This window comes from Python bivittatus, unplaced genomic scaffold (assembly GCF_059951505.1).
Source record: "Python bivittatus isolate LINGU-HERP-01145 unplaced genomic scaffold, Pbiv_v1 ctg000700_np1212, whole genome shotgun sequence".
In the NCBI taxonomy this organism is placed as follows: Eukaryota; Metazoa; Chordata; class Lepidosauria; order Squamata; family Pythonidae; genus Python; species Python bivittatus.
Window position 1 is genome coordinate 9,114,234 of NW_028277098.1, and position 27,311 is coordinate 9,141,544.

At 38.1% G+C, this 27,311-nt stretch overlaps 1 protein-coding gene across 2 annotated transcripts in view; it reads left to right on the forward strand.

Annotated features, from left to right (window-relative positions):
- Positions 1-27,311, forward strand: part of RGL1 (ral guanine nucleotide dissociation stimulator like 1) — a 94,031-nt gene that overhangs the window by 14,205 nt on the left and 52,515 nt on the right. For both annotated transcript variants that reach the window (XM_088154392.1, XM_088154391.1), the window contains exon 3: positions 14,050-14,258. In XM_088154392.1, the coding sequence (XP_088010518.1) occupies positions 14,050-14,258 (209 nt within the window). The remainder of the gene's footprint in view (positions 1-14,049; positions 14,259-27,311) is intronic.

Consider the following 27,311-nt stretch of genomic DNA (forward strand, 5'->3'; position numbering starts at 1 on the left):
CTAGTTCTGCTCTTGGTCCAAAGCTTGGAGCTATAACCCTGGCCATACCTACTCAGAATGGTATAACAGGCAGGGAATGCCTTGAACCAATTAGTGCTGCTTTCAGCTAATCAATATAATTGTTCAATTAGTGCTCTGTGAATTAGAGCAGCACCCAAGTTAATAAAAGTGCAGGTGTGATCAAGGCATACAAAATTAGGTATGTTGCAGGAAAAGGGATGAACTCTTTCTCTCTCTCTCTCAAAAAAAAAAAAGAATTGCAGGGCTAATTTAGCTAAATTATAAGTGATTCAAGACTGATCAAAGTGAGAATTTCATCTCACAGTTAACCTATGGATGTCACCACTTGATGATGTAGGTATTGAACAGTTTTAAAAGAGGATTTACCAAATTCACAATATGTAAGACTATTAACTAAGAATGACTATAGCATCCAACAACAACAACAGAGGCAGTGAGTCTGTTAGTACCGATTTCCGAGGAACATGAGAGAGTGATTCTGTTGCTTTTGTGTATTTCCCACTGGCATATGGCTATACCACTTTGAGAACAGATTACCAGGCTAATCCAATAACACAATTCTTTTTTCCCCATGGTATTTGAGTAGCCAGCCTTTTCTAGCTGGATCTCTGGCTTTTACATGTAGAGATGCCAAAAAAGAGACAGATCATTTGGCTCTCTTTTTTCATTGATTCAATAATCTAATTATAACCCATTCAGAGATTTAGCATGTCCCCATGGAAATGGATTGTCCTAGCCTTGTCTCCTTCTAGTAAATCATATAGAGGAAAACTTCCTTCATGGGTGGTGACTCTGGATTTAAGAAACAATTTCATTAAATTTTATCAATTGATTTAAATTAATTCTTATATACTAACAATTCATTCAAGACATGGGGTTTATTTAATTTATTGATACTATTAGGCTGCTAATAATATCTGTAGTAATTAATAAATTACATTACTGCCCATGTAAACAGACCACTTGTAAAATATTGGGCCCCCAAATATCAGTGATCAGTGACTCTCCATTGTAGATACTGATTGATTGATTGATTTTAGATATAGGTCCTGCAGTCCACTTTGAGAACTACTCAGTGCGTAGAGGGCCATAGGATGGAGCAGAGGATAATTGAATCTTATCCATCTGCCTTCATCTTTCTTACAGAACATTGGGGTTGGGGTGGGGAGGAATCACTCGGTTAGAACAGGTACTTGGCATTGCTTTTGCCAGCCTGACTCCCATTGTTGTTCCCATCACATTTTGTGGTTGAAATGCACCAATTTATTAGAAATTGGTAGCTTATATTTTTTGAATTAGAACCAAACCACAGTTATTTATTGGTCTGATCCTCTGCCATGGAATGCTGACAACAACAGTAGTAAGCAAGGAGTTGCTAATTCAAGGCAATCATTTCCATAGTACAACTGTAAATGAGTTCGTTGCATCTTTTATAACAAACATGTTTCAAAATAATTTCATCCCTTTCTACATGACCTCTGTTATAGAAGGAAAGTAATTATCCCATAATAATTATCTTCATGTTATTTATGATAATGTATGATTATAGAAGTATCTCCAAATGTATAATAATACATTTCACTGAATCCATCATGAATTTCTTAATAAAGGCAAAATGTAAACCAAGCCAGACATTAAACTGCCCATTGTGAGTAAAATCCAGCTCATCCTCAATGTCTCAGAAATTTGTCATGATAATATGCTGAAATTAGCTCCACATTTATTAACTTAAAACTGACTGACGTGAAGGTGAAATGGGGAGTTAATTAAAAAAATCCCTTTTCTTCTGAAATGTCTCTAAGGAGGTCAAGATCTATGTAGTGAATTGTAGCAGTGTATTTTACTCACTGAGATCAAGGTAAAATGTGAAGTTAATGAAAAAAAAAACTTTTTTTCTCCTGAAATAACCCTAAGGAATTCAAGATCTACTTAGTGAATTATAGCAATGTATTTCTCATCTACATAATTTTTAATTATCTGTGTCCCCTCCATCCACTTTCTTTAACAAGTAAAATATAAAGTACTCTTGGACTTTGTTGCACTAAGTTTTTCTACATGCCATACATCTCCAAACCCCAGAATAGCATTTCAGCAAAAACATATTTTCTGAGAAACAGGAACTGTCGACTCAGCAGCTGGGATGAAATCAAGGTGCTGGCAGAGGATTTGAACCCACAGCTTTGGAGTCTAATGCCAAGACTGCTATCTGTTGAACTTCAGTTATGTTAATTAAATGTGGGTATTCCAAGTACTTCCTTAGAATAATATTATTACTTCTGATCCTTCTATTTTTCTTGAGCAGATTTAGTGCTATTCTGCTTCTTTTTTCATGAACTGAGTGCAGCTGTTTTCATTTCCTCCTTAATTTCTGTTTCATGTATTTATGCATAGTTTCTCTTGCAATTCCATTCCATATTACTCTTATAGTGGTAGCAAGCAAATAGCTGTTCCTGTCCAAAGTACTGCCTGGTGTGCAGGTATAAGTCATCTGTTGGGTTACAGATTTCCAAAACAATATTTTAGTATTTGGACATTTAGCAATAATCTTGCCCTGGGATTGGAAATCCCCTGCACTGTAGTTTGTCAGCTCTATAAAGAGCTGAACTGCACATTTTAAAATGTGTGAGCTTTGTTTTGTTAAGCGGCTTGATTGAATTGGTACATGGTAAAGGTTTACTATATATCCTGGTTGCCAGAACACCTGTTATCAAATTAAATGCAAGAAATACTGTAGGTAAATCTTTCAATAACTTCCATATATAACTGCTTGAATTCCCCCTAGGCCACTCACAATACTACCTGGGAATAGCTGCAATGGAAATAATGCTCAAGAACTAAAAGATGTATTTCTGTAATGGTAAATATACATTTATATTTACCAATATACTAAGGATTCCTAGAAGCATTTTGTATTTGAGCAATTTGGGTTAGTTTGATTTGATCTTCAGTTAGATCTTCAACACCAGCTAGGTTGGGATCTTACCTACAGTGACCATACAAGTAGCATCATCCCCATCTCTTTGGGAGAAATGGAAGAGGAGATAAAAGCAGAGGGAGAATTGGAAAGAAATTAATGGAAAGGGGGAAAGATAAAAATATGAAATACTAAAATTAGAGGTAGATGCGTTGGTCTTATAACTAGTTCTTGGCTTTGAAAAGATTGAAGGCTATTGCTGTGAGTTGTTTTAGAGTACTGAAGTTGGACCAAGATCACCTGAACTGTTTTCAGGCCTGGGGTATGTATGGTTATAATGGGATTAGCTTCTTGAAGGAACAGCATGATCCAAATAATTAAAAAAAAGTTTCTCACCTTTCGCTTTCACTGAATAGTCCATCAGAGACAAAAACCTCCTGTTGTTTTGTACTATGAACTGTTTAGACAGACTTAGTTGTGTGGTGCCTAATTGTGTTCTTGGAAGCACAGACATGTTTCAGTGCTTGCAGAGTCCACTTATAGCCTCTTATTGAGTGTTTCAGCCTGCTGTTGAACTGGCCATCGTTCTGCTTGGCTCATTTGCATGTTTAATCAAGTGATGAGAGTTCCATCCTTCTGCAGACACAAACAGCTTTTTATTTTGAAAAACAACATCTGGTAAGAAGGAGCTAGAACTGAGAAACCAAACTCACGTTGCCAAATCCTGCATCTTTTGATGATGAAATACTTAAGTGTATGTATATGGCTTTCGGTGGTGACATCACTACAAGGAGCAAGGCCTTCTTTTCTTTTTGGGGGAGGGGTGATGGGGATTGGGATTTTAAAAATCAAGATGTCCTACCAGAAGCTTAGAATTATGACAACAAAAATAAATGTTTTCCATTAAATTTCAAGGTGTGATCTTGGGAGCTTTGAGGCTACAAGTGATTCAATGTTTTACAAATCAATCAATCCATCTGCAGATAGAAGAATAAAAGTCAGGGAAAGGAGGTCTAGACAAATATTGTCTTTGCATGCCAGTTTTCTAGGTGCCTATAGGGTATTCATTTGTTTATTTTAATTAATAACTGCTTTTTTTCCTTCAGATTCCTTACAGATAAAGATAAATGAGAATGAAATAATTTGAAATTAAACTGAATATCCATACTGGAAGATTTTTGGGGAGTTATTCTAAGCTAGAATTAACTTAGTTTATCACTTCTCATGGATGGAATTCTGGTTCTCAAAATTCTGAATTTGAAATAGGAAATGATTTAACATCTCTGGCTTTCTCAGAATTGAAGTGGCCATCGAAGGGGATGCTTGTCAATTTTGTTCAGTCCATATTTTAAAGTAAATTAATCTGATTATAAAGTAAACTAATTTGGGTTGGAACACAGTTATCCTTCTTATACTGGCTCACCAATCAGATTAATAAAACTGGAGGGTGCTAAAGACTGGATGTTTTCAGTCACGCCCCAACCATTCACTTCTACCCCCTCTATAGCATTGCAGTAGGTCTGTCCATACTGCTAGCTAATCCAGCTGTACCAGATGGCGAGCAGTTAGGCAAAGCAATGTCCCTTCTTTATTTCCTGGAGGCAGTTTCAGAGATTGGAGGCAATATAATAAATTCCAAATAATCTGTCCTGTAATAACATTTTTGCTAAATGCAAAATTGCAGCTTCTGTAATGCCTAATCTACAGAGATCCAAAATCTCACCTGAATTATAGGGTATAGAAATAATAATTTCATTAGTTGTTTTTGCTTGCATTATGTTGCCTTTTAAATGTAATCCTTATAATAATGAAAGAAGATTGTAATCGTTCCCAGTATCATACTCGAGGAAAGTGCATCTGGGTAAGTGCATATGTATTCTCTCTCTGTTGAATTAAAACAATGCAAGCAGGAATTGACAAGACTACAGAGAAATATCTCAAGAACTAGATGCTACTTGCCTGTCTTAGAAAAAGAAATGTGGTAGTGGTAGAGATGGGAATGTCTCTGTTTACACAAGTCCCAGCACAATGTCAATACTGCCCTTTATCATAAAGCAGATTAAAACAATGCATCTGATGGAAATTTTGAGCAACAAAATATCAGTTTTGTATATCTGTTAAGCTTCCACTGGCCGCCTTGTATATTGAAATGCCAAAGCCCTATTAGTGTTAGAGTGCCTTATCTGTTAGTTTTTATCTCAGATCCATGTGATGCTTAAGTGTGTGATGGTCGTCATATGTCTAATTCCCTAATTCCCTAAATCTTTTGTATTTTTTCAATTACATAAATTAATCCTTCTGTAATGTCCAGTGCAGCCTTTCCTGGCCTGGAGCTCCAGCTGACACCTGAGATCCCCCAGTGGCACTATAGGAGCTAAACCATCTGGAGGACACCAGGTGGGAAAAGGCTGGTCTAGTAGAATGTGCAATGTGTTATAGCAGTATTGTGTTCTGTAGTCACTTGTCTGCATCATTGACACAGAACAGGGACAAAGAATGTCTTGAAATCATGAACAAGTTTTACTGATTGCACTACTGTTACAAAGTGGGAAATCATGGGATATGCAATGAGTTTTGTTGATAACTATAGATTTACCATAATATATAATTTGGCTGTATGATGGTATGAGCTGGTAAGAACATTTCTTTATCATCTACGATTATAATGAAAAACTATGAACAGTAAGAACAGATTCCAGAGTGAAAGCCAGGTTAGTCACTTGCAATACCACCAAGAAAGAGACCTGGAGTATTTTAAGTACAAATGCATTGTGCAGAAAGCTTTGGAAGGCAGGGTCCAAGATGTCAGGTGCATTATTCTGGCTGGCCAATATATAAACACATGGCTACTGAGATGAATGGGATGTATCCATCTATTCTCTTGGCAAAGAAAATCATTTGTATTTTTTCAATTAAATAAATGCACTTAATTGGTTAGTTTTATTATTGATTGATTATCAATTTATATGCTGCCTCAATCATGAAAGTAACTCCAGTTTTACGTTAGGAGGAATGAATAATATCCTTAAGGAATGAACCTTTATTTCTGTTGCAAAGTCTATTCTAGCTACCGCTCCCTTTCTGCATCTTCTGAATTCAGAGGAAATCTCTTATCTTTCACGGGTTAAACAAATTGTTTCTGAAATTCCTCAGTAAATCTTTTTCATTGCTTTTCTCTTTTTTAAAAGCTTTTTGGCTTTCTTATTACAATGCTTTCTACTGTTAAAATAAACACACTAATCTCAAGCCAGAGTCGTTTTTCCAATCTGGTTGACCCAAACTGCAATAGGTCTGTGTAATACAAGTTTTGTGCTCTTGTTATGCAATGTAATTAACATGAGCATCATCTTTTAAAATCTGTTTTAAACTCAGGAGACATGTTTACTCATCTGGAATTACTTTCTCTGTTTCTGCGGGCTTTACAGTAGGTGAGCAGCTTAACTTGTACTGCATTCTTTGAAGGGCAGAGAAGAAATCTTGCAATTTTCAGTAGAGAATGGAGCTGAACTTTTACAACTCAAATATACAGTAAGTTGACATATTCAGAGTTTGTCATAAGTGTAGTGAAGTAATGCTACTCAACTGTTTCATAGGAGTGGCACTGAAATAATAAATATAAAGTAATTTAAGGAATTACTTAAGGAATGTTTCTGTCCTCTTGGTTTACATAATGGTTTGCTTCAAGGCTGTCTCTTTGATTCTCTACACTTCCCTTGTTTAACCTGATAGAAAATGAAACTCTGTTGCCTTCACTGAGTTTGGCCTCAGAGGCTACCTCCCCATTTCTTATTTAGCAGCCCTCTGTACCTCTGTCATCATCCAAATCAGATTTTGAGTGGGGAGCTGCAAGGATGAGATTAAAGGGACTTTCCATTGCATATGCAGACTTCTGGTTACATGACAGTGAGATACCTTTCCTATTGCCACATACCTCTTAAAGCAAAGCCTTTATAGATGTACGTTTGCCCACATATGTGAACAAAGGCATGGGTGATAGATTTGGTAACTGATTCTTCTTAAAAATGGCTAGTATATTTCAGATGCTGACAACTGCAGATTCAATTTTGTTTTTTTGTTTTTTAAGAGTTATTACTAACAGCTAGTTCTGACACATTTCTAATTATTTCTGTCTGTAAAATTTCTAGGCCATCTCAAGATTTATGTATTATCTAGTGAGGATTCTGAAGCTAATGGCATTACTGCTCTTACTCTGTAATATTACAAATACATCAGTATCCTTCCCATTCACACTGTCTTAATTGTTAAACAAGCTGTCTGGTGAGATCTAAGTAGTCTGTATTTATATTGTAGATGCTGCTTCCTGTTGTACTCAGCATGCCCTGTTCTACAGATATGGTGCTTTGGGTATTCAGATTAGCTTGAAAGACCTAAATTCTAAACTAAACTATGGGGTTTCTTTCAGACTCAAGGTAGCTTTCAAAAATTATTAAAACTCTTTAAAAGAACTAAAAATGCTATCCATCAAAAGAGAAAGAAAGAAACCATGCCAACCTTTTAAAAGTCAGCAAGGTGTGGGAGAAATACATCTCTGCAGAAAATGTTATGGGTTTATCTAAAATAGCGTTTAACTGCTTTAGCGGTTAGCAGTCTCCCCTTTTCCTTCGGAGACACATAGAGAATATAGAGAAAAGATTCCATGCTAAATCTCCCATTATTCTTTCGGGGAAAAGTTATACAGTAATTGTTTCACCAGTGTGAATTGGGAACTGATCACGGTTATTACTATGGTTATACCTTACATTTCTTTAATATCAGATAAATCCACATATTTTTCCTTTATCATAGCAGCAGCTATTAAGCAAATGTATTCTTTTAAAAAAATAAACAAGTAAAATTCCTTGATATTCCCATTAACCTTTCATAAAGTAGCATTACATTTGAATGCTATTATTAAGGATACAAAATGTATTTATTTTATTTCTTTGACAGTACTTACAACCCACCTCAATCCCAAGGGCTCTGGGTGGCATGCATCATCAAACAAAAAGAAAAAGTAATACATAGCTAAATCAGAACAATATCCAAAACAAAAAACAACCCCAAAGAGTAGGAAGAATGGAACCCCAAATAAGACCTAGGATAGGCATCCAGTACCCCCAATGCAATTCCAAGGTTAAATGAATAAGTAGTTTGTTGTGTGGACAGAAACCTGTATCCCCATCCAAGAGTTGCTGTGTATAACTGGAGATAGAGTACAGCCATGAAATGAATACACATAGCCTCTTAGACCTCGATGAAATTACCCCATAACCTTCAACAATACTAATTAGAAAACAACTTGCTTTCTATGCATTGTTTATATACGCAGCATAGGCTGACCAGGGAGTAACAGGTAGTAAATTTAATAAATAAAATAAAATAAATAAACTGACCAGACTGCGTGCATCTCACTGATCATGCGTTATGGCCCAAGAGGCACTTAAGAAAACTCTCCTACATTCTTACACATGTAAGCAAAACCATTCGTGAGAGGACATATACTATTAATCAGATGCGTTTGCTTTCATGAAGTACATGTTCTGCATACAGAACATTTTCAGTCTGAGGTGATTATCATCAGTGATTACTCCATATACTTCAAAGATAGAACTACTTGTTCCTTTGGGAAGCATGTGTTCTCATGCCCTGTTTTGTTGATGCAAGATGAATGAAGGGATGGATATGTAACAAAGGAGATGAAAGTGTTTAACCCAGTGTTTCCCAAACCTGGGTAAATTACCCAAAATTGGATAAAAGTGGTTTAATGAGCCCATTACCCAGTCACAATAGAGACATTTAAATTGACTTAAAGATTGCCATGTGTACTAAAATATATTCAAAAATCCCCCAAAGTATTCCTATTAAGATGAAAATTGATTAAATTATCAGTGGTAATTTGTTGAAATGACATAAAGCTCATTCAATGATATTGTTTTTATAACAGAGGTAGTCTTTGAGTTACGACCATTCATTCAGTGACTGTTTGAAGTTAGGGTTTTGGGTAATGAAGGAACAAGTTTCAGAAGTACTGATTTAACCTCTCTTTGACCTGCTAATCCTCTATTGCAAATCTTCCTTCCCCAGAGTCTGCCGCTATATTTCTCTCTCTTCATCAGTTCAATCTACTTCCCAGTATCACTTCTTGGTTTGTAGAAACAATTAAATTTGCAGAAATTTGTAATTGTGTTCAAAAAATTAAGACTCACTTTTCCATCATGATTTCCTTGAGGGAGAAACACTGACAGATTCCTGTTTGCGTGGAGATGTGAGAAAGTATGGTTGAAGTTAGAAGGATTTACTTCTGAACACAGATTCATAGGGTTGGGATACTCATTTACAGGTGTTTTTTTTTACCCTGAGGGACAGTCAGGATATTTTTAATAAAAGAATAACTGTATATCTTTCTTATGTTTATATAGACCTGAGCAGACAACCATTTTACTACTAAAGGCCACATTCTTATGGGAAGTAATCTTTTGGGACAGAATATATCAGAAATGTTGAGCCAGTTTGGTGCAGTAGTTAAAGTATCAGGCTAGAAACCAGGAGACTGTGAGTTCTAGTCCCAACTTAGGCACAAAGCCAGCTGGGTGACCTTGGACCAGGCCCTCTCTCACAGCCCTAGGAAGCAGGTAATGGCAAACCACTTCCAAAATCTTGCCAAGAAAACTGCAGGGACTTGTCTATGCAGTTGCCAGGAGTCAAGACTGACTTGAAGGCACTTAAAAACAAAACAAAGGAAATGTTACTTGTAGACATTGATTTGGAACAGTAGAAACTCATACAGGTGAGGGGCATCTCTGTGGAACTTTTAGTTAAATAACAGTGAAATGTGCAAGTAAGAGGATAATCCTTTAAAAGCAACATGACTTTCCTTGACCTTCAATGAGGTATCATATGTTCTTCATTCTTAAGTCCTGCTGATGGAAAATTGTCCTTTAGCTATAGAAGTACCCTTTGAAAAGCAATCAATATGGTTTACTTGTAGGTGGACAGTTGGCCAAAAAGCAAACCCAAAAATCTCCCCTTGTTTTCAGGAATCATGTCAGAAAAGAGACAGTCTCTGATTGAATCCAGATTGAGCTGTTTCCTGTTAGCGTGCTAACTCAGCCTGCAGTGTCTTATTCCACAAGTCAGTGTTATTGAATGGTTGCCTGCCAAGACTCTTTTAAAAATTTGGGGGCAGAACTGCTTTAATAATGCAGACCAAAATTATGCCTCAGATGTTCCTTCAAATGACTTCAAGCATATTGTTGTTGGTAGCTGATAAATGTGCTTTTATTTTTTTAAACACACAAATGCAAAGAAGCATTCTTAATGTCTCCCCCACAACTGGAGAATTCCTTTCCTCTAGAGAACCATCAAAGCCCAAGTCTGAATATTTTCTGGAAGAGCTTTACTCAAGTTTCTGTTTGACCCTGAATTGAATAACCAGGTGTGGTAACTAGTATTCCATTAGGTATTTTGGGAGGTGTGCACAGGGTGGGTGTTATTTCTAACTGTTAACTACTAAGCATTATTGGGGGAAGTTATAAACTGAACTAATGAATTAAATGTGAATGTAGAATGAAGTGTGTTGAAAACTTGTTGGAATGTTAAAGCCACATTCTAATTTTTATTTGTACAAAGAAAAGAAATAGGGAAAATAGGGATAAGATTGAAAAAAAACCTTCACAGGTTAGTTGCATACATATTTAATCACAGGCCTAATGGCCTGATCATTTTTATTGGGATTGTGGCTTGCAAAGAAGGAATCTTAACTCTTGCCTCTGCTGCAGTAACCATGACTGTCTGCAATACAGCTTACCGTTGGGAAGCTAAAAATCAGAAAGAGCACTTTTTCAGACTAATAAATTTTATTAAATGGCATTCATCAGATCATGGAATGGCTAGACTGTTATAGGATTTAAATTGGGATGAGGTGGGAGGAAGGGAGGGGAAGACAGGGTGATTAGACAGATGCAAGTTACTTGTGAGACGGATTACAAGTACCTTATAAATTAACAATTGTAATGTGTTAAAAGCCCATTGTTTTTATTCAGACCTTCTGGGATTGCCTGAAAACTTTTGATGTATGTGAGTTCAGCAATCTCCCATTTGATTATGCTGCTAAAATTTTCCAAAATGGTTATTTTCAGGTCTGCAATAGAGTGTCCTGAGGGTGTTGAAATGCTCTGATATTATGTTGTCCTTGTTTTGAGTCCTGATGTCAAATTTGTGTCTGTTAATTCTTTTGTACAACGTTTGCCCTGTTTGTCCTACATAGAATTCAGAGGAGGATTGTTGGCAGATGATGGCATATATCATATTGGAGGAAAAGCATGTCTTTAATGTTGTATATAAGTTGTTGGGGCTGTTAGAGCTGTTGGTGTAAATGTGGAGGCAAAATAGACATCTGGATTTGCTGTGAGGACCCGTTCCCATGTTAGCACCATTGTCCTATTTCTTATTGCTTGTTAGAGTCTGCTTCAAGTTGGATGGTTGTCTGTCAACTGGAGCTTGTATTCTTTTTTCCTCAACTATGACAGAATAGGAACTAATAGTTAATTAGAAGCTTCCTAGTTTAGTTGAAGCTTTCCCAAAAGAAGGAATGAAGAAATTGAGTATTCAAGGAAGAGTTACTGGTGCCTTTCAAAATATTAAGACAAGATGTAGTTGTATGAATTTGCAGATAATTGTAAAATGTGGAGTGCTGCCTTCTGTGTTTTATGCTTTTATGGTGAAATGGGGGAAAAATCTTACATGGTGCTTTCCCCATCTGTGCTACCACTTTTACATTAAAAAAACAACAACCCTGAAATATTTTGCAAAAGGCTGCAATGGTTTAGCTGCAACAAATAGCTGGGAGGAAGAGAAAGAGCGGTAGCTAATGGCAGTGTTGTACTTTTAACAACCAAGGATGATGATAAGTGAAATTGAATTCGGGCCAGCATAGGATCCTCTGTACCAGAGTGATGCGATGTGTTAAAGCTCTACCATCGCAAAGACAGATCTGTATGGTGACTGTATTTCACAGCAATGAAAAAGGCCCTTTCACCTCCCATACCTTGATATTGTAACAGAAATTGGAGAATAAACAACAGTGAGGTCACTGAGCTTTTCTCAGTTGGATTACTCTCTGTAACATATTCATGGGTGCTTTTCACAATCTTAAGTGCAAGTGTTGGAGTTCCTCTTTTGCTGGTGTCTTCTAGACCTCACTGCCTTAAAATACTGCCTGATAATGTTTCTTCTGTGAAATCTGTAACCAATAAAGGGATGGGCATATGCATCCTGTCCCTAATAGTATGATCTTGCAATCAGCTGTATAAAGTAACTCAATACAAGTGGTGAAAAAAATTAGATATGTCTCACCACCACCACCCCTTGATATTGTCTAAGTACCTACCTTTTTTTTTTCTTTCCCCATCCCTCTTTTGTTCTCAGTTCCCATCTTCCTAGACTGGTTTATTCATTATCTTTGTGGAAACTACACTGCTGGAAAGCTGATTTGCACACTAACTTAGCTACATGGTTAAGTGTTTATATGAACAGCTGCCATGTGGTTTTGCCCAGCAGTACATAAGCTAGGTCAGCTTCTCTATGGATACATCTGTAAGCATCCATTTAATTTCTCTCTCTCTCTCACGCGTGCACACACACACACACACACACACACACACACAGAGCCATGCCCTCTCATATTCCCTCTTACAGATATAGATATATTGAAATACATATTTCACTCAGATATACATACACAACCTTTGTTTCACAAACATGAAGTCATCTTTTTAGTAAAGATAGATGAAAGAGGCTATTGCAGTGAGCTACCTCTGCCTGCTAATGTTTGATGAAGTATTGACTTCTCCTTTTCCCCATATTTATGGGCAAGGTCATGCCCACCACACTGCTGGTTTCCAGTTTTGCTAGATGCTTAAATATGGAAGACTGTCCTCTGCAACCTTGTCAATAATTTGCCAGCTTCCAAAAGAATGATTGCTCTATTTGTCTACAAACACCTTATTTGCTGGGAATGAAGAACTTTTGAAAGTCTTTCATGCCTGATTATCTAAGTTATAATCTTTGATTCCTTCAGGACAATAATGTAATTCTTTTGCACATATTCTAATTAGTTATGCCAGCTGAATAATTGCTTTTATCTGGTGAAATACACCCATCCTATTTGTTAATAGGTTAGCTTTCTCTTGACTTTTTTTTCTTTAACAATCCACTGAAATGCAGATTCCTCAGTCTATCTACCTTTTTGAAATGAGATCTTACTATGTTGAACCACTGAGGAAAAAAATGCTTGCTAATGATTTAGCAACAAGAGTGAAAGTAGATCTAAAAAGTTCAGTGTGGTGTCTGATCCCTGAAATACAAACAAAGGAGGAATGTAACAGTGCAACCATAGGTTTATTTGGATTATCTCAGACCTGGGGGTGAAACCCCAGGTGTCTGGAAAAGTAGTAAAACAATAAACCCTTAGACTTATTTAAAAAAGAAAAAAAGCTTGGGGGAAATTTAGCTACTCAAGAAAAAAAAATCATAATTAAAACGTTTCTGCCAGGTTTCAAGCCAGCAAACTTTGCTGTGTTAAGCAAAGTTCTTAACCATTCTGATATATAAAATATGTGTGTGATAGAATTCAGCAGCTCAGGCAGGGATGTTGCTACATGGTAGGGAAGTTGGTACAGATGCAACAACCCTATCTGCTCCCTTGAGCCCAGCTTCAACCACAGGGCCTCACATCTGGTTAGTTATGGTACAGGGCCTCTGAAAGCTGTTAGGCCTCCCTGACTGTCAACTGCTATCCCACCTCCTATGGCCCACAAAATCTGCTGAGTCAAATTCGATATTTCAGAATTCATAGTGATCAAAAGATTGATTGAATTGGTCTGTTTGTGTAATTATTTGTTGTTTGCTTCCCTGTATGAACTCAGCTGCTTTGACATGATTTCCTCTTATCCAGGTGTTCTCAAGTACCAGCTCTATTTTGTAAAGCTGTAACTACTTTAAAGCTTCAGACCATTTCATCACCCATGAAAAGATATTTTGTGGCAGTGCTATTTCTACCAGTAAAAGTTAATTCTCCCCCCCCCTTTTTTTTCTTAAATTGTCTATTAATACAGGTTGAAGGAGACCAACTTCCCCCCGGACACACTGTCAGCCAATATGAAACCTGTAAGATCAGGACAATAAAAGCGGGTACCCTAGAAAAGCTTGTGGAGAACCTATTGACAGCATTTGGGGACAACGACTTTACCTACATCAGCATATTTCTGTCAACATACAGGGGATTTGCATCTACAAAGGAAGTTCTGGAATTGCTCCTCGATAGGTAAGAAGTAATGAAGAAAGGAAAAGAGAATTGTTTAAAACAATGGTGTGTTTTAAGAGATTATGATGGAGTGCATATTCATAGATTTGAGTTGGGCTCTGAAAATTCATTTTAAAAGTAAGGGTATGTCATTTGCTATTCCAGTTCTGTAATCCAGTCTGTGTCTTATTCTGTGCCCAGTATTAATTCACTATGGGAGCTAAACACTTGGTAGACAATATTTAGCATCTCGAGTATCTCAGCATTTATCCCTCAAAGAAACTACAGGGTTCTTGTTCTTTGAGTAGTAAGAAGATAGAAAACAGGTATGGTTTTAGAGTACAGCTTTAGTGCTCCTTACATCTGTATGACTCAGTCTTTTTATATGTAGTATTTTCTGTCATGCCATTAGTCTTTATTCTACATCCTTATTTTTTTCTTAAATGTCTTAAGCCTCATGCCAATGAATTCAGCAGGCCATTATAGACAGATCTGTCAGCATATCCACATTTCTGGTTTCAATAAATGTAACATGTTTGAGTATAATTTGCAAATAGTGGGTTAGGCAGAGGTTCCCAAACTTTCTTGGTTCATAGTGCCTGTAAGCACTGTTATGATATGGCAAAACCTGGCTTTGGAGATGGATATTGCAAAAATGTAATATTCCACAGCACTCCTGTGAGTTTGCTGTGACACCCATGCGCTCATGGTGTATGATTTGTGAACTGCAGGATTAGAAGATGTCTATAGATGAGCTAGTAAGAGTCTAGCTAAGGGAACAAGAATCATGCTACATTTACTTGCTTGCTTAATCACAAGTGTAAGTCATTCTATAGGTAGTCCTCTTTTAATGGCTGCCTCATTTAGTGACTGAGTGCAGTTACAGTGATGATGAAAAAGTAACTTTATGACCAATCTTCACATTTGCGATCTTTGCAGGTCTGTAAAGCAAAAGAAAGCTGAAGTAAGTTCATAAGCACAGTTGCAGCTTCAGTTAGCGACAGCTTCGCTTAATGACTGAGTTGCTGGTCCCAATTGTGATCACTAAACGAGGACTATCTGTATTTAAAAAAGAGGATATTATCAGAATTACTTTCATTATGTTATTTTATCCAGGCTGCAAACAAATTTTAGAAATGTTTAGGATAAAAGGTAAATTTGGAAGCTAAAATCATCAGCTTTACCCACATTTTTATTATTTGATTCTTCCAATCATTACCTGAATAGAAATGGCACATCTCATTTTTCCATTCCATAAAAGTTAATGCCTTAATGGAGTTAATATGGACTTGTATAAAATATGCAAGAATTATATTTTCATGTATGATATTTTAGTGCAAAGCTTGATTGCATATAATGCAAGTGTGTGAAAGAGAAAAATGCATTTGTAGTTGCTTTTGCCCCCCCACTAAATTCTTTCCAGAAATAATTAGAAGTAAACTGATTCTTTTTACTTATTCTCTACATTGCATCCAGAATGTACCTCAAACCCCTGGTTCATGGCAATGTTATCACAGTACTACACCCTAAGAGTCTGTGGCACTTGTATTTTGCAAGTCACTCTCTGTTCTTCTCATAAATCAATGGAGACTTACCTTACTGAGCTGTGAGGAAGGCTGATCGCTCCATTTGAGGCAAGTCTACTCAGAAATCAACCCTGGCAGGAGTACTAATTCCTGGGTATGTGTCATCCCAACACACCTGGAGAGTATTAAGCTAGGGAAGGCCGGAATGTACAATTGCTTGCTAAAATATCGTTGCCTGTTTTAGATTAGAAGATACAGTGAGTTATAAAAGCCAAGTCCAGCAAACCTATCAGTGTGGTAAAGTAAGTTGTTTTTTCACAGTTACACTGAAAAAAATGGAATCATCGGACACAATCACATTATTTCTCTTTCCTTTTTCCCAAGGAATTGTGGTAATAGAGGGGTGGGTGGGTGTGTGCGAGAGAGAGAAAGAGAGAGATTCTTAAAAAATTACCATTTTATTCCCATAATGTTTTGCATGTATGTATATGTGTGTGTATGTATATATGTATACATATAATTTGTTGTTAAGTCGTGTCCAACTCTTCGTGACCCCATGAACCATATTGCACCAGGCCTTCCTGTCCTTCACTGCCTCCCTGAGTTTGCTCAGTTTCATGCTCAATACATATAGTTACAGTATGTGAAACCAAATCATTTTATATTCAGGCTAGAACTTCTGTCTCCTGTTTTATGTTCTGCCAGCATTGATTGTTTTGGAAATTAGTGTCTTCTAAACAATGGAAGAAAAGAGTTATGTTGTCTTACAGTATTCACTTTGTCCTTGCAAGGAAATAAACTTTCCGGCCAAGGTAACTAAAGCAATTTCTTCATACAGCCTGCTTTGCTGGTTTCACATAACTCACGTGATTTCCCATGGTTTGTAATGTAAAACTAGAGCTGAAAGTTATTTTGAAAGCAAAACAAAGTACCAGCAAGTATAATAATATTATCAAAGAGCTCTCTGGTAAGAATGGCTTCTTTTTAAAAACTGCAGCTTTCCGTTTTCTTGAAAGGCCATCTTGTATTGCAAAGCAACGGGAGTGATCTCTATGCTGTCCTGACAGGGCTTGAACTTCCTGTGGGGAGGCTTGCCTTACTCAGGGCTGACTGACTGAGGCACAGGATTGGGGGTGGCAGAAGGAAGCTTGTACTGCAGCTGTGCATTGTTGTTCTTGCTTTGTAGTTTAACAAAGAACATCAGTTTGCAGGCTATCAATCCAGCACTTTTATAAAACATGAAGCTATATATAGTATGTTCACTCCCTTCAGAGGGAAGCTTAAGGAGTGTCAGTGGAAACATGACAAGAGAAACACTTTTCCAGTAACTGGGCAGGAACCTACATGGCTAGCTATCAGCTGTGACTTGGAATGCTTTGGGGCAAACCAGAGGTCTTAGAGTGGCTTGGAGGTGATCTTTGTAATTAAGAAATGCAATGAAGCAGTATTTTAAGATTGGGTGGAAAATACATGGTTTCCACAAACAGAACTAAATTCTAGCTCTCATCGGCAGTTGGGGTTATTCTTATCAGTTGAGAAATTATAAAAGGTCCATTATTCTACTTACTTCATCTTCCATTTCCTGTTTTTACAAAAAGTATATAACTTTAATAACGTGAAAAAAGTAGAATGAAAATCCAAACATACTGTTGTATCTTTGATATCAAAACAGAATTAAACCCTAAAATCACTTTCTCTTATTTTCCCTGGCCCTACCATAGGACATCCTGTGGGGACGGCATACTGTTTCCAGTGGAAAGTCAACAGATACCATCTTTGCTTGATGTTGCCTTCAGTTGCTATTGTTTGCAAATCATGGGTTGGGAGTCAGGGTTTATAGTAGGAAATCAGCTTCCCTAACCGAGAAGGGAAAGCTGGGAGACTTTCATACCAATACATATTTCTCCAGAAATAGAGCTCAGGGAAGCAACTAATTCATGGAGATTTCTGAGCAGCTAATTTTTGGCTCTTTCTAGAACCCCAAGGCTGATCTGTAACTGGTATGTCTTGTGTTAGACACACAGTTTTCTGTGTGAGCACTAGGAATCCTTGTTATTATTTAAATTTCCCGTTATTTATTCAGCCATACCTTTATCAATATGCATTCCCTAATCTTCTGGCAATTGAAAATAACTAACTACAGAATCAATATTCTTTTAAATAATTCCTCTGTAATGCTCAAATATTTATGGAAAAATTCAAATCTAAGTCTGAAATCCAATAAACTGGGGGTCCCAAACACATGCAGTCCACAACAATACCCTGTAGGTTCTGAGTGCCATGTAGATGCTTAGGTTGAGCCATGGGAAACACTCCTGTAGGAGGAACAATGTATGTTGGAATGACCAGTGGTCTCCTAGCAACAGTGGACCTTCATTGGCTAGTCTGTGCAGTTGAACACTTGGCACCTTGAGGCTTCTTCTGCTGAGCAGTGCTACCCTCTGGGAATGCACACCTGTTCTTGCACTCCATGGCAGATGCCACTTCTCAGATGGCATCAGGCTGTTAAGGCAACAGAAAAGCAAGGATTGGCTAGGGAAGGCAAACCAGGAAACTGGGGTTCCTTAAGGAAGAGAAGAAGCAGTGGTAGTGGCTGTTGAAGTTTGCCAGCCCTGGCCACCTCACCACAAGAGCCTCTGCCAGGCAAGAACTGCCTCCTAGGCAAAGAATTAAGAAAGGAAACTGCCTGATGGGGAGACTGAAGCAGACAGAAAGCCAATGAGAAAAAGACCGAAGGTGAAATGTTCTCTCTGTTCAGCAAGCAGAGAGTAAAAAAACTAAAACAGGGTTTTGGCAGCTATAGGATGGCTTTCCTAGGTTATATCATCTTAGGTACGATCCTGAGCAAAATATTATGTATCAACCCAACCAAGCATTCTGTTCTGGTTTATGAAAAATGCTGCCAGTTGACTGGCTAGAGTGAAATGGTTGGGTTTCAGAGCTATTTCACAGTAACTTATTTATGAGATGTATGTTTAATGGTATATCATGATCCTCCTCACTTTCTCAATTTTGATGCTAGAGACTTTTCTATCACTGTGTGAAAAGGCTCCTCTGTTGTAGCCAAGGAATGTGTCCTCATGCAGCTCTTTTGATGATCTCAGTTTGAGACTATGTGCATTACCTTGGAAGTAACTTTAATTAAATTCACTGGTTACGCAAAGGAGACAGGTATTCCTGAAACACAGTTTGCTTAACATGGGATCTGCTCATAATATGATGTTATTTCATAAAATTCCTTTATTAGGTCTGGATTAGACATTCTCTTTATGTGGTTTCAGTGAAATTTCTCTCAAAAACAAGGAAAATCATTGCTCCCTTCTTTCTTAAAACTCAGACAAGATAAAAAGCCTTGTTTAAAGAGGCTCAGTTATATCAAAAGAGAAAGTGTGTTTACAGACTTTTACTGGTTCTACCCCCTTCATGGATCACTGCCTTGTCGTGGTGAAGGGGCTTGCGTAACTCAGTGAAGCCATGAGCTATACCGTGCAGGGCCACCCAAGACGGACAGGTCATGACAGAGAGTTCTGACAAAATGTGGTCCACTGGAGAAGGAAATGGCAACCCACTCCAGTATCCTTGCCAAGAAAACCCCATGGACAATGTTAAAAGGCTAAAAGATATGACGCCGGAAGATGAGCCCCTCAGGTCGGAAGGTGTCCAATATGCTACTGGGGAAGAGCCGAGGGCAATTCCAAGTAGCTCCAGAAAGAGTGAAGCAGCTGGGCCAAAGCCGAAAGGACGTTCAGCTGTGGATGTATCTGGAAGCGAAAAGAAGGTCTGATGCTGTAAAGAACAATATTGTATAGGTACCTGGAATGTAAGATCTATGAACCAAGGCAAGCTGGATGTGGTCAAACATGAGATGACAAGATTGAACATCGACATCTTGGGAATCAGCGAACTGAAATGGACGGGAATGGGTGAATTTAATTCAGGTGACCATTATATCTACTACTGTGGGCAAGAAACCCTTAGAAGAAATGGAGTTGCACTCATAGTCAATAAGAGAGTGGGAAAGGTAGTAATGGGGTACAACCTCAAAAACGACAGAATGATCTCAGTGCGTATCCAAGGCAAACCATTCAACATCACAGTAATCCAAGTCTATGCCCCAACCACTGATGCTGAAGAAGCTGAAGTTGACCAGTTCTATGAAGACCTACAACACCTTCTAGAACCAGCACCAAAAAAAGATGTCCTTTTCATCATAGGGGATTGGAATGCTAAAGTAGGAAGTCAAGGAGTAATCGGAATAACAGGCAAGTTTGGCCTTGGAGCACAAAATGAAGCAGGGCAAAGGCTAATAGAGTTCTGTCAAGAGAACAAGCTAGTCATAGCAAACACTCTTTTCCAACAACACAAGAGACGACTCTACACATGGACATCACCAGATGGTCAATACCGAAACCAGATTGATTATATACTTTGCAGCCAAAGATGGAGAAGCTCTATACAGACAGCAAAAGCAAGACCAGGAGCTGACTGTGGCTCAGATCATGAGCTTCTTATTGCAAAATTTAGGGTTAAATTGAAGAATGTAGGGAAAACCACTAGACCACTCAGGTATGACTTAGATCATATTCCTTGTGAGTACACAGTGAAGGTGATGAATAGATTTAGAGGATTAGATTTGGTAGACAGAGTGCCTGAAGAACTATGGACGGAGGTCTGTAACATTGTACAGGAGGCAGCAACTAAAACCATCCCAAGGAAAAAGAAATGCAAGAAAGCAAAATGGCTGTCTGATGAGGCATTACAAATAGCTGTGGAAAGAAGGAATGTGAAAAGCAAGGGTGAAAGGGAAAGATATAAGCAACTGAATGCAGATTTCCAGAGAATAGCAAGGAGAGATAAGAAGGCCTTCTTAAATGAACAGTGCAAAGAAATTGAGGAAAACAATAGAATGGGGAAGACTAGAGATCTCTTCAAGAAAATTGGAGATATCAAAGGAACGTTTAGTGCAAAGATGGGCATGATAAAGGACAAAAAAGGCAGGGACCTAACAGAAGCAGAAGAGATTAAGAAGAGGTGGCAAGAATACGCAGAAGAACTATACAAGAAAGATCTTAATGTCCCTGATGTCCATGCTGGTGTGGTCACTGACCTTAAGCCAGACATCCTAGAGAGTGAAGTCAAGTGGGCCTTAGGAAGCATTGCTAACAACAAAGCTAGTGGAGATGACAGTATTCCAGCTGAGTTATTTAAAATACTAAAAGATGATGCTGTTAAAGTGCTGCACTCAATATGCCAGCAAGTTTGGAAAACGCAACAGTGGCCACGGGATTGGAAAAGGTCAGTTTACGTTCCAATTCTAAAGAAGGGCAATGCCAAAGAATGCTCAAACTATCGCACAATTGCACTCATTTCACATGCTAGCAAGGTTATGCTCAAAATCCTACAAGCTAGGCTTCAGCAGTACGTGAACCAAGAACTACCGGATGTACAAGCTGGGTTTCGAAGAGGCAGAGGAACTAGAGATCAAATTGCCAACATTCGCTGGATCATGGAGAAAGCACGAGAGTTCCAGAAAAACATTTACTTCTGCTTCATTGACTATGCAAAAGCCTTCGATTGTGTGGATCACAACAAACTGTGGCAAATTCTTAAAGAGATGGGGGTACCAGACCATCTTACCTGTCTCCTGAGAAATCTGTATGCGGGCCAAGAAGCAACAGTTAGAACCAGTCACGGAACAACCAATTGGTTCAAAATAGGGAAAGGAGTACGACAAGGCTGTATACTGTCACCCTGCTTATTTAACCTATATGCAGAGTACATCATGAGAAATGCCAGGTTGGAAGAATCACAAGCCGGAATTAAGATTGCAGGGAGAATCATCAATAACCTCAGATATGCAGACGATACCACCCTAATGGCAGAAAGTGAAGAAGAACTAAAGGGCCTCTTGATGAGGGTGAAAGAGGAGAGTGCAAAAGCTGGCTTGAAACTCAACATTAAAAAAACTAAGATCATGGCATCTGGACCCATTAATTCCTGGAAAATAGAAGGGGTAGAAATGGAAGCAGTAACAGACTTCATTTATTTGGGCTCCAAAATCACCGCAGACGGAGACTGCAGCCATGAAATTAAAAGACGCTTGCTCCTTGGGAGGAAAGCTATGGCAAACCTAGATAGCATATTAAAAAGCAGAGACATCACCTTGCCGACAAAGATCCGCATAGTCAAAGCTATGGTTTTTCCAGTAGTAATGTATGGCTGTGAGAGCTGGACCATAAAGAAGGCTGAGCGCCGAAGAATTGATGCCTTTGAACTGTGGTGCTGGAGAAGACTCTTAAGAGTCCCCTGGACTGCTAGGAGGTCAAACCAGTCAATCTTAAAGGAAATCAACCCTGATTGCTCATTGGAAGGACTGATAATGAAGCTCAAGCTCAGATACTTTGGTCACCTAATGCGAAGAGAGGACTCTTTGGAAAAGACCCTGATGCTGGGAAAGATTGAAGGCAAAAGGAGAAGAGGACGGCAGAGGATGAGATGGTTAGATAGCATCACGGAAGCAATGACCATGAAACTGAGCAAACTCAGGGAGGCAGTGAAGGACAGGAAGGCCTGGCGCAATATGGTTCATGGGGTCACGAAGAGTCGGACATGACTTAACGACTGAACAACAACAACACTGGTTCTACAGACTGTCTGCAGCAGGGTTAGACCAATACCACAGTGGCCTAGGGTTTAAAAGCTATTGTAAGCCTAGTATTTTGGTCCAAACTCAGAAGGTATATGCATATTTGCCCATGCTCAGTTGATGAAAGCTATAATATCAATAACATATTGTATCATTCATCTTTTCTTGGAAGCAAAAGATTCTAAGTCCTTAACATGCTAATCAAGTGACCAAGTGCAAGAATGGTAGAGTCTTGTTGATGATGGTCAGTCTTTCTCTGTGTGCTTTCTGCACAAGAGCAACAAATGTAGAAAAGCATGAACAGATAGTAATTTATGGCGTCCTTGGTACTCTCTGAGCTTGGTTGTTTGCAGGTGTTTCATTACCCAACTAGGTAACATCATCAGTGCGACTAGGTGCAACTAGGTAACATCATCATTTGCACTGATGATGTTACCTAGTTGGGTAATGAAATGCCTGCAAGCAAACAGCCAAGCTCAGAGAGCGTCAAAGACTCCACAATTCAACCATGAGCTACATATATTCTCCTCTATTGGAGGCAGTAATTTAAAAATATATTTCCTTCCTTCTCTATCATTTCATGAATTTTAATCTTGTTCTTTAGTCAAGAAAGCTACACAGGCAGCTTACAAAGGACTACTACAGGTAGTCCTTGTTTAGTGACCATAATTGGGACTGGCAACTCAGTCGTTAAGCAAAGCAGTCACTAAGTGAAACGACTGTGCAAAGGTCATAAATGCAAGGATTGGTCACAAAATTACTTTTTCATCACTGCAAACAGTCACTAAACAAGGACTACCTGTATTTGTAAGATAGTAAAGTCATGACACACCAGAAAAAGTGGTAGGGGTTGTTACTATTATTGTTGTTCTTCTTGTTATGTGATAGAATGTTGTTGTGATCTTTGGGCCTGTGTTGTGGATGAGTTAGCCCATGCTTTAGTTCAGCCTTGCAACAGATTATGTTTCAAGTAATTTTGGAGAGAGAGTTTTTACTTGCTCTGCCTCTTATAAGCAGCTGCTCAAGAGCCGTTCTGGTTTTCAGTTTCTATGCGCTATTTTGTTTTTTGTGATGTTGATATACTTAATTATCTCTTACTGATTTTCCCCCCCTAAAAAGTAGTAATCAAAGGTGTGAGTCACTTTGGGAAGATTTTTGGTTGAACATAGAAATCCAAGTCAGTGAAGCAAGCTTTTGTTCCCTCCACTAAACTCTAAAACACAGTTTGGATGCTGCAGTAGCAATGCATGTGTGATGAAATCAGCATAGAATATTCATAGGAGGCCCTCAAATGCTCCTTTGCTCCTTCCCCCAGACCTTCTAACCAATCTTATCATCTTGAGGCAGGATGCATGTGAAAATGCTCATCTAAGCTTTTAAAAAGAAGAAGCAATGCTCCATTTCTCAACCCAAGAAAGAAACAGAAAAACCTGGCCCGCATTACTTTGCATCATTGCCCTGCCTACTGCAGCACTCTAGACTAAAAATAATGATTGAAAAATGTTAGATGCAGACCTTTTCTTAATTTGTGGGTCGAGGGTTGGGGGTAAGACATTTTCATTAAAGATGCACTGAGTTTACCATGTATACATGCGTGCTTGTGTTTGACACAGCAACTGAAGTGAAAACAGGGTAAATTAGATTTCTGTTACTGTAATAAAGTTGGATTTGATTGATTTGATTTGACTTAGATTTCAACAAATGCCAGAGTGACATAGATCTAAGATTAATCTTAGAAATATAGTAGTAATAATAACTGACTGCATTACTTCTACGCTATCTTCAAAACAGTGCAGTTTGTAAAATACTGTAAATACAATGAAAAATAAGGCAATTTTAAAAAGCTTACAATTAAATTTTAAAAAAAGGAAAAAGAGGAGACAAACAAGAAAGAAGGAATTAAAGAGAAATCTCCTAATGGGTAGCAACCAGTGAGAACAAAGATTTCTACTAGTGGAATTTAAAGACCAAAACTGATGAAGATATTTTGATCTCAGGAAGCAGGGGATTTCAGCAGTAAGGAACAAGAAAATACAAGCACAAACAAAAAAACCCACTGGGATTTAGAGAAAGAGAGTGAAACTTTAAACACAGTAAATAAAATGATTACAACAGAACAATATTGGGAAGTTTCATTTCCTGTTGTAAAACGAGAGCCACTATAAAGCAGAAAAAAGGGGGAGAAAAATGGGCAATAAAAAAATCAACAGATATATAATACTTCAAATAAGCAAAAACAATTGAAGAGATGTATAGGAAGGCTATAGGAAGGCTATACAATAACTGGAGATAGAAAATATATGAAAATTAGGTAAACACTGAAATTTAATTGGATGTTTCTGTCGATGGTGCGCTGCTCTCAGCAGAAACAGGACATAGACGGGAGTGGTGGGCTTTTAAGAAAAATAAATTGGGGATGGCTGCAGTTGGGAAAAAGGGTAGGAGATGTTTTTTTCGGTAAAGATTTCCTGATTTGTTATATGTCTGTTTTTACCCCGGCTGCTGTTTCTATGTGTGTTGTTTTTCTGTTTCTCTTTTTCTCGTTTTTATACTTTTTAAAATGTTTAGCCACCCAGAGTCATGAATTTGAGATGGGCAGCCGAATGAATGAATGAATGAATGAATGAATGAATGAATGAATGAATGAATGAATATTTCCAGTTACCCATTGTTAGAATCTGTTCTCAGCATATTTCTCATTCATAATGCTTCCTTTTTTAGGATATATTCAATTGAAACTGTCTTCACTTTTCTAGGCTAATGTATATCCATGAAAGTTTTTTTCCCCTTCCTTTTGTGCCTTGTGTTGACTCCTGTCGATTGCCTGGACATGCCCCTGCAGTTTTCATGGCAAGATTTTGGAAGTGGTTTGCCATTGCCTGCTTCCTAGGCTGAGAGAGAGTGACTGGCCCAAGGTCACACAACTGGTTTCTTGCCTAAGGCGGGACTAGAATTCAGGTCTCCTGTTTCTAGCCTGATACCTGAACCACTACACCAAACTGGCTCTAATACGAAGCTTACAAACATGTTTTCAGTTTTAAATACTGTAAGTTCTTGCAGTTCTTATTTAAGTTCTTAAGAACTTAAATTAGAAGATTCTGTGTCAAAAGATAAATTTTACTACAGTATTCTTCATCTTCCTTTTAAGAATCACAAATATAGAAAAAGATATATGAAAAATCAGGTTGAACATAGAGTATTTTTCTTGTTTCTGTCTGAACTCTTTGATGTATAACACCACATGAATGACATGTATATATGTGACTTCTATAGAAATATAATTTTCTCCAGCTTTCATAATAAACAGAATCTTTAGAAAATCCTAGCAAATTATCTCTTTCATGTCTCATGAAGAAGAGATCTTCAACTCTGAGATCTGGTCATCAGAGCTTCAGAGGCCCAGTATTTTGGCTATTACTGCTGCTGAATCCCAGGTCCATCTGTAATAAGGCCTCTCTCTACTATGATGTAATCATGGATGAGAGGGCTGACCTGCAGTGCATGATTGACATCTGGTTGAGCACAAGTGGGGGGATGCACCTCTGGGAGATGTACCCACCTGGGTCTTGAGTGTGGCATCAGCTGAGACTCCAGGACAGGGGTAAGTGTGTAGTCACTGTTGACTGGGAGACTCTGGTGGCTTGTGGGGTTGCTTTTTCACAAGCAGCTGGATGTGAGACCTTGTTTGTGAAATTGGACCGTAAGGATCAGGTGGGATTGCTGCTTGTGTACCACCCTCAATACTGGGCAGCCTGTCTGCCTGAGGTGCTTGACTCTATGGTTGGGCTGGTGGTAGAGTTTCCCAGGCTCATAGTTCTGAGGGATTTCAGCCTGTCTTTGCTGGGCCTGGAGTCGCAGGTAGCTCAGGAGTTCATGGTCACAATCCAGGTTATTGATGGTTTTGTTTGATATGTGGATAATGTAATCTTTAGGGGCCTCAACCCAGTTTCTTTTGAATTGGATTTATTTATTAATTTTAAGAATGTATACAGCCACCCATATTATATAGAATAACCTTAGATGACTGACAACCAAATATGCAGATAACAAAATTTAGAACTATTAAAAAAAATGTAACTTTGGTTATGTTTTATTTCTGTTCACTGGATGGGCAGCTACATAGTTTTGTGAAATAAAATAAACTTTTGGATGATCTGTTTTAAAACATTTTATATTATGGATTATCTGTAATTCTTTGGAACAAAAGAAATAAGAACTCACATCGCCGGGCTAAAGATATTTTTGTAGAATGTAAATTTGTGGAGAAGGTAGGGGATACGCATTTCCCCCAGGGCTTAATGGTACTATTTGAATTAATTCTCAGGGAACTATGTATCTGGAATAGAGTGGGCAGAATATATTGCAAATGGACCACGGAGGGTCATGGCTTCTTTAATTGCAATGATAGAATTAGCAAGACAAAGTACTTTCTCAAGGCACAGATATGGTCACAGTGGAGGTGACCATATTTTCTTGGAAAAAATAAAGGACAACCCTGAAAAAGGGGCAAATCTGAAAGAGGTTCATCAGGATAAAAATAATTAATGGTTTATTTTTATAACTTTGCTTTACGAAAGAAAATTCAAGAGCAAAACCAAGAAAATAAATAATTAAATTAAATAAATCTAAAGGGCAGCTTTCTGAAATAAAGGACACTCCTTTATCATAAAGGACGTTCGGTCACCATAGTTATAAGAGAAGCTGACTAAAAGTACTTTGAAGAACTAGGGGCACCAAGACGGATCAATTCTTCATCTGCTCCTGTTATTGCTACTGCTGCTGCTGCATTTTGTATGGATCCCACATCTGCTTTTTAGGAGGAAAATGGGTAAGTGCTGTTATCCTGCTTTGGTCACTTGAGGGATCTTGCCCTGGAATTGGCTCCTACCCAATTGCTTATCC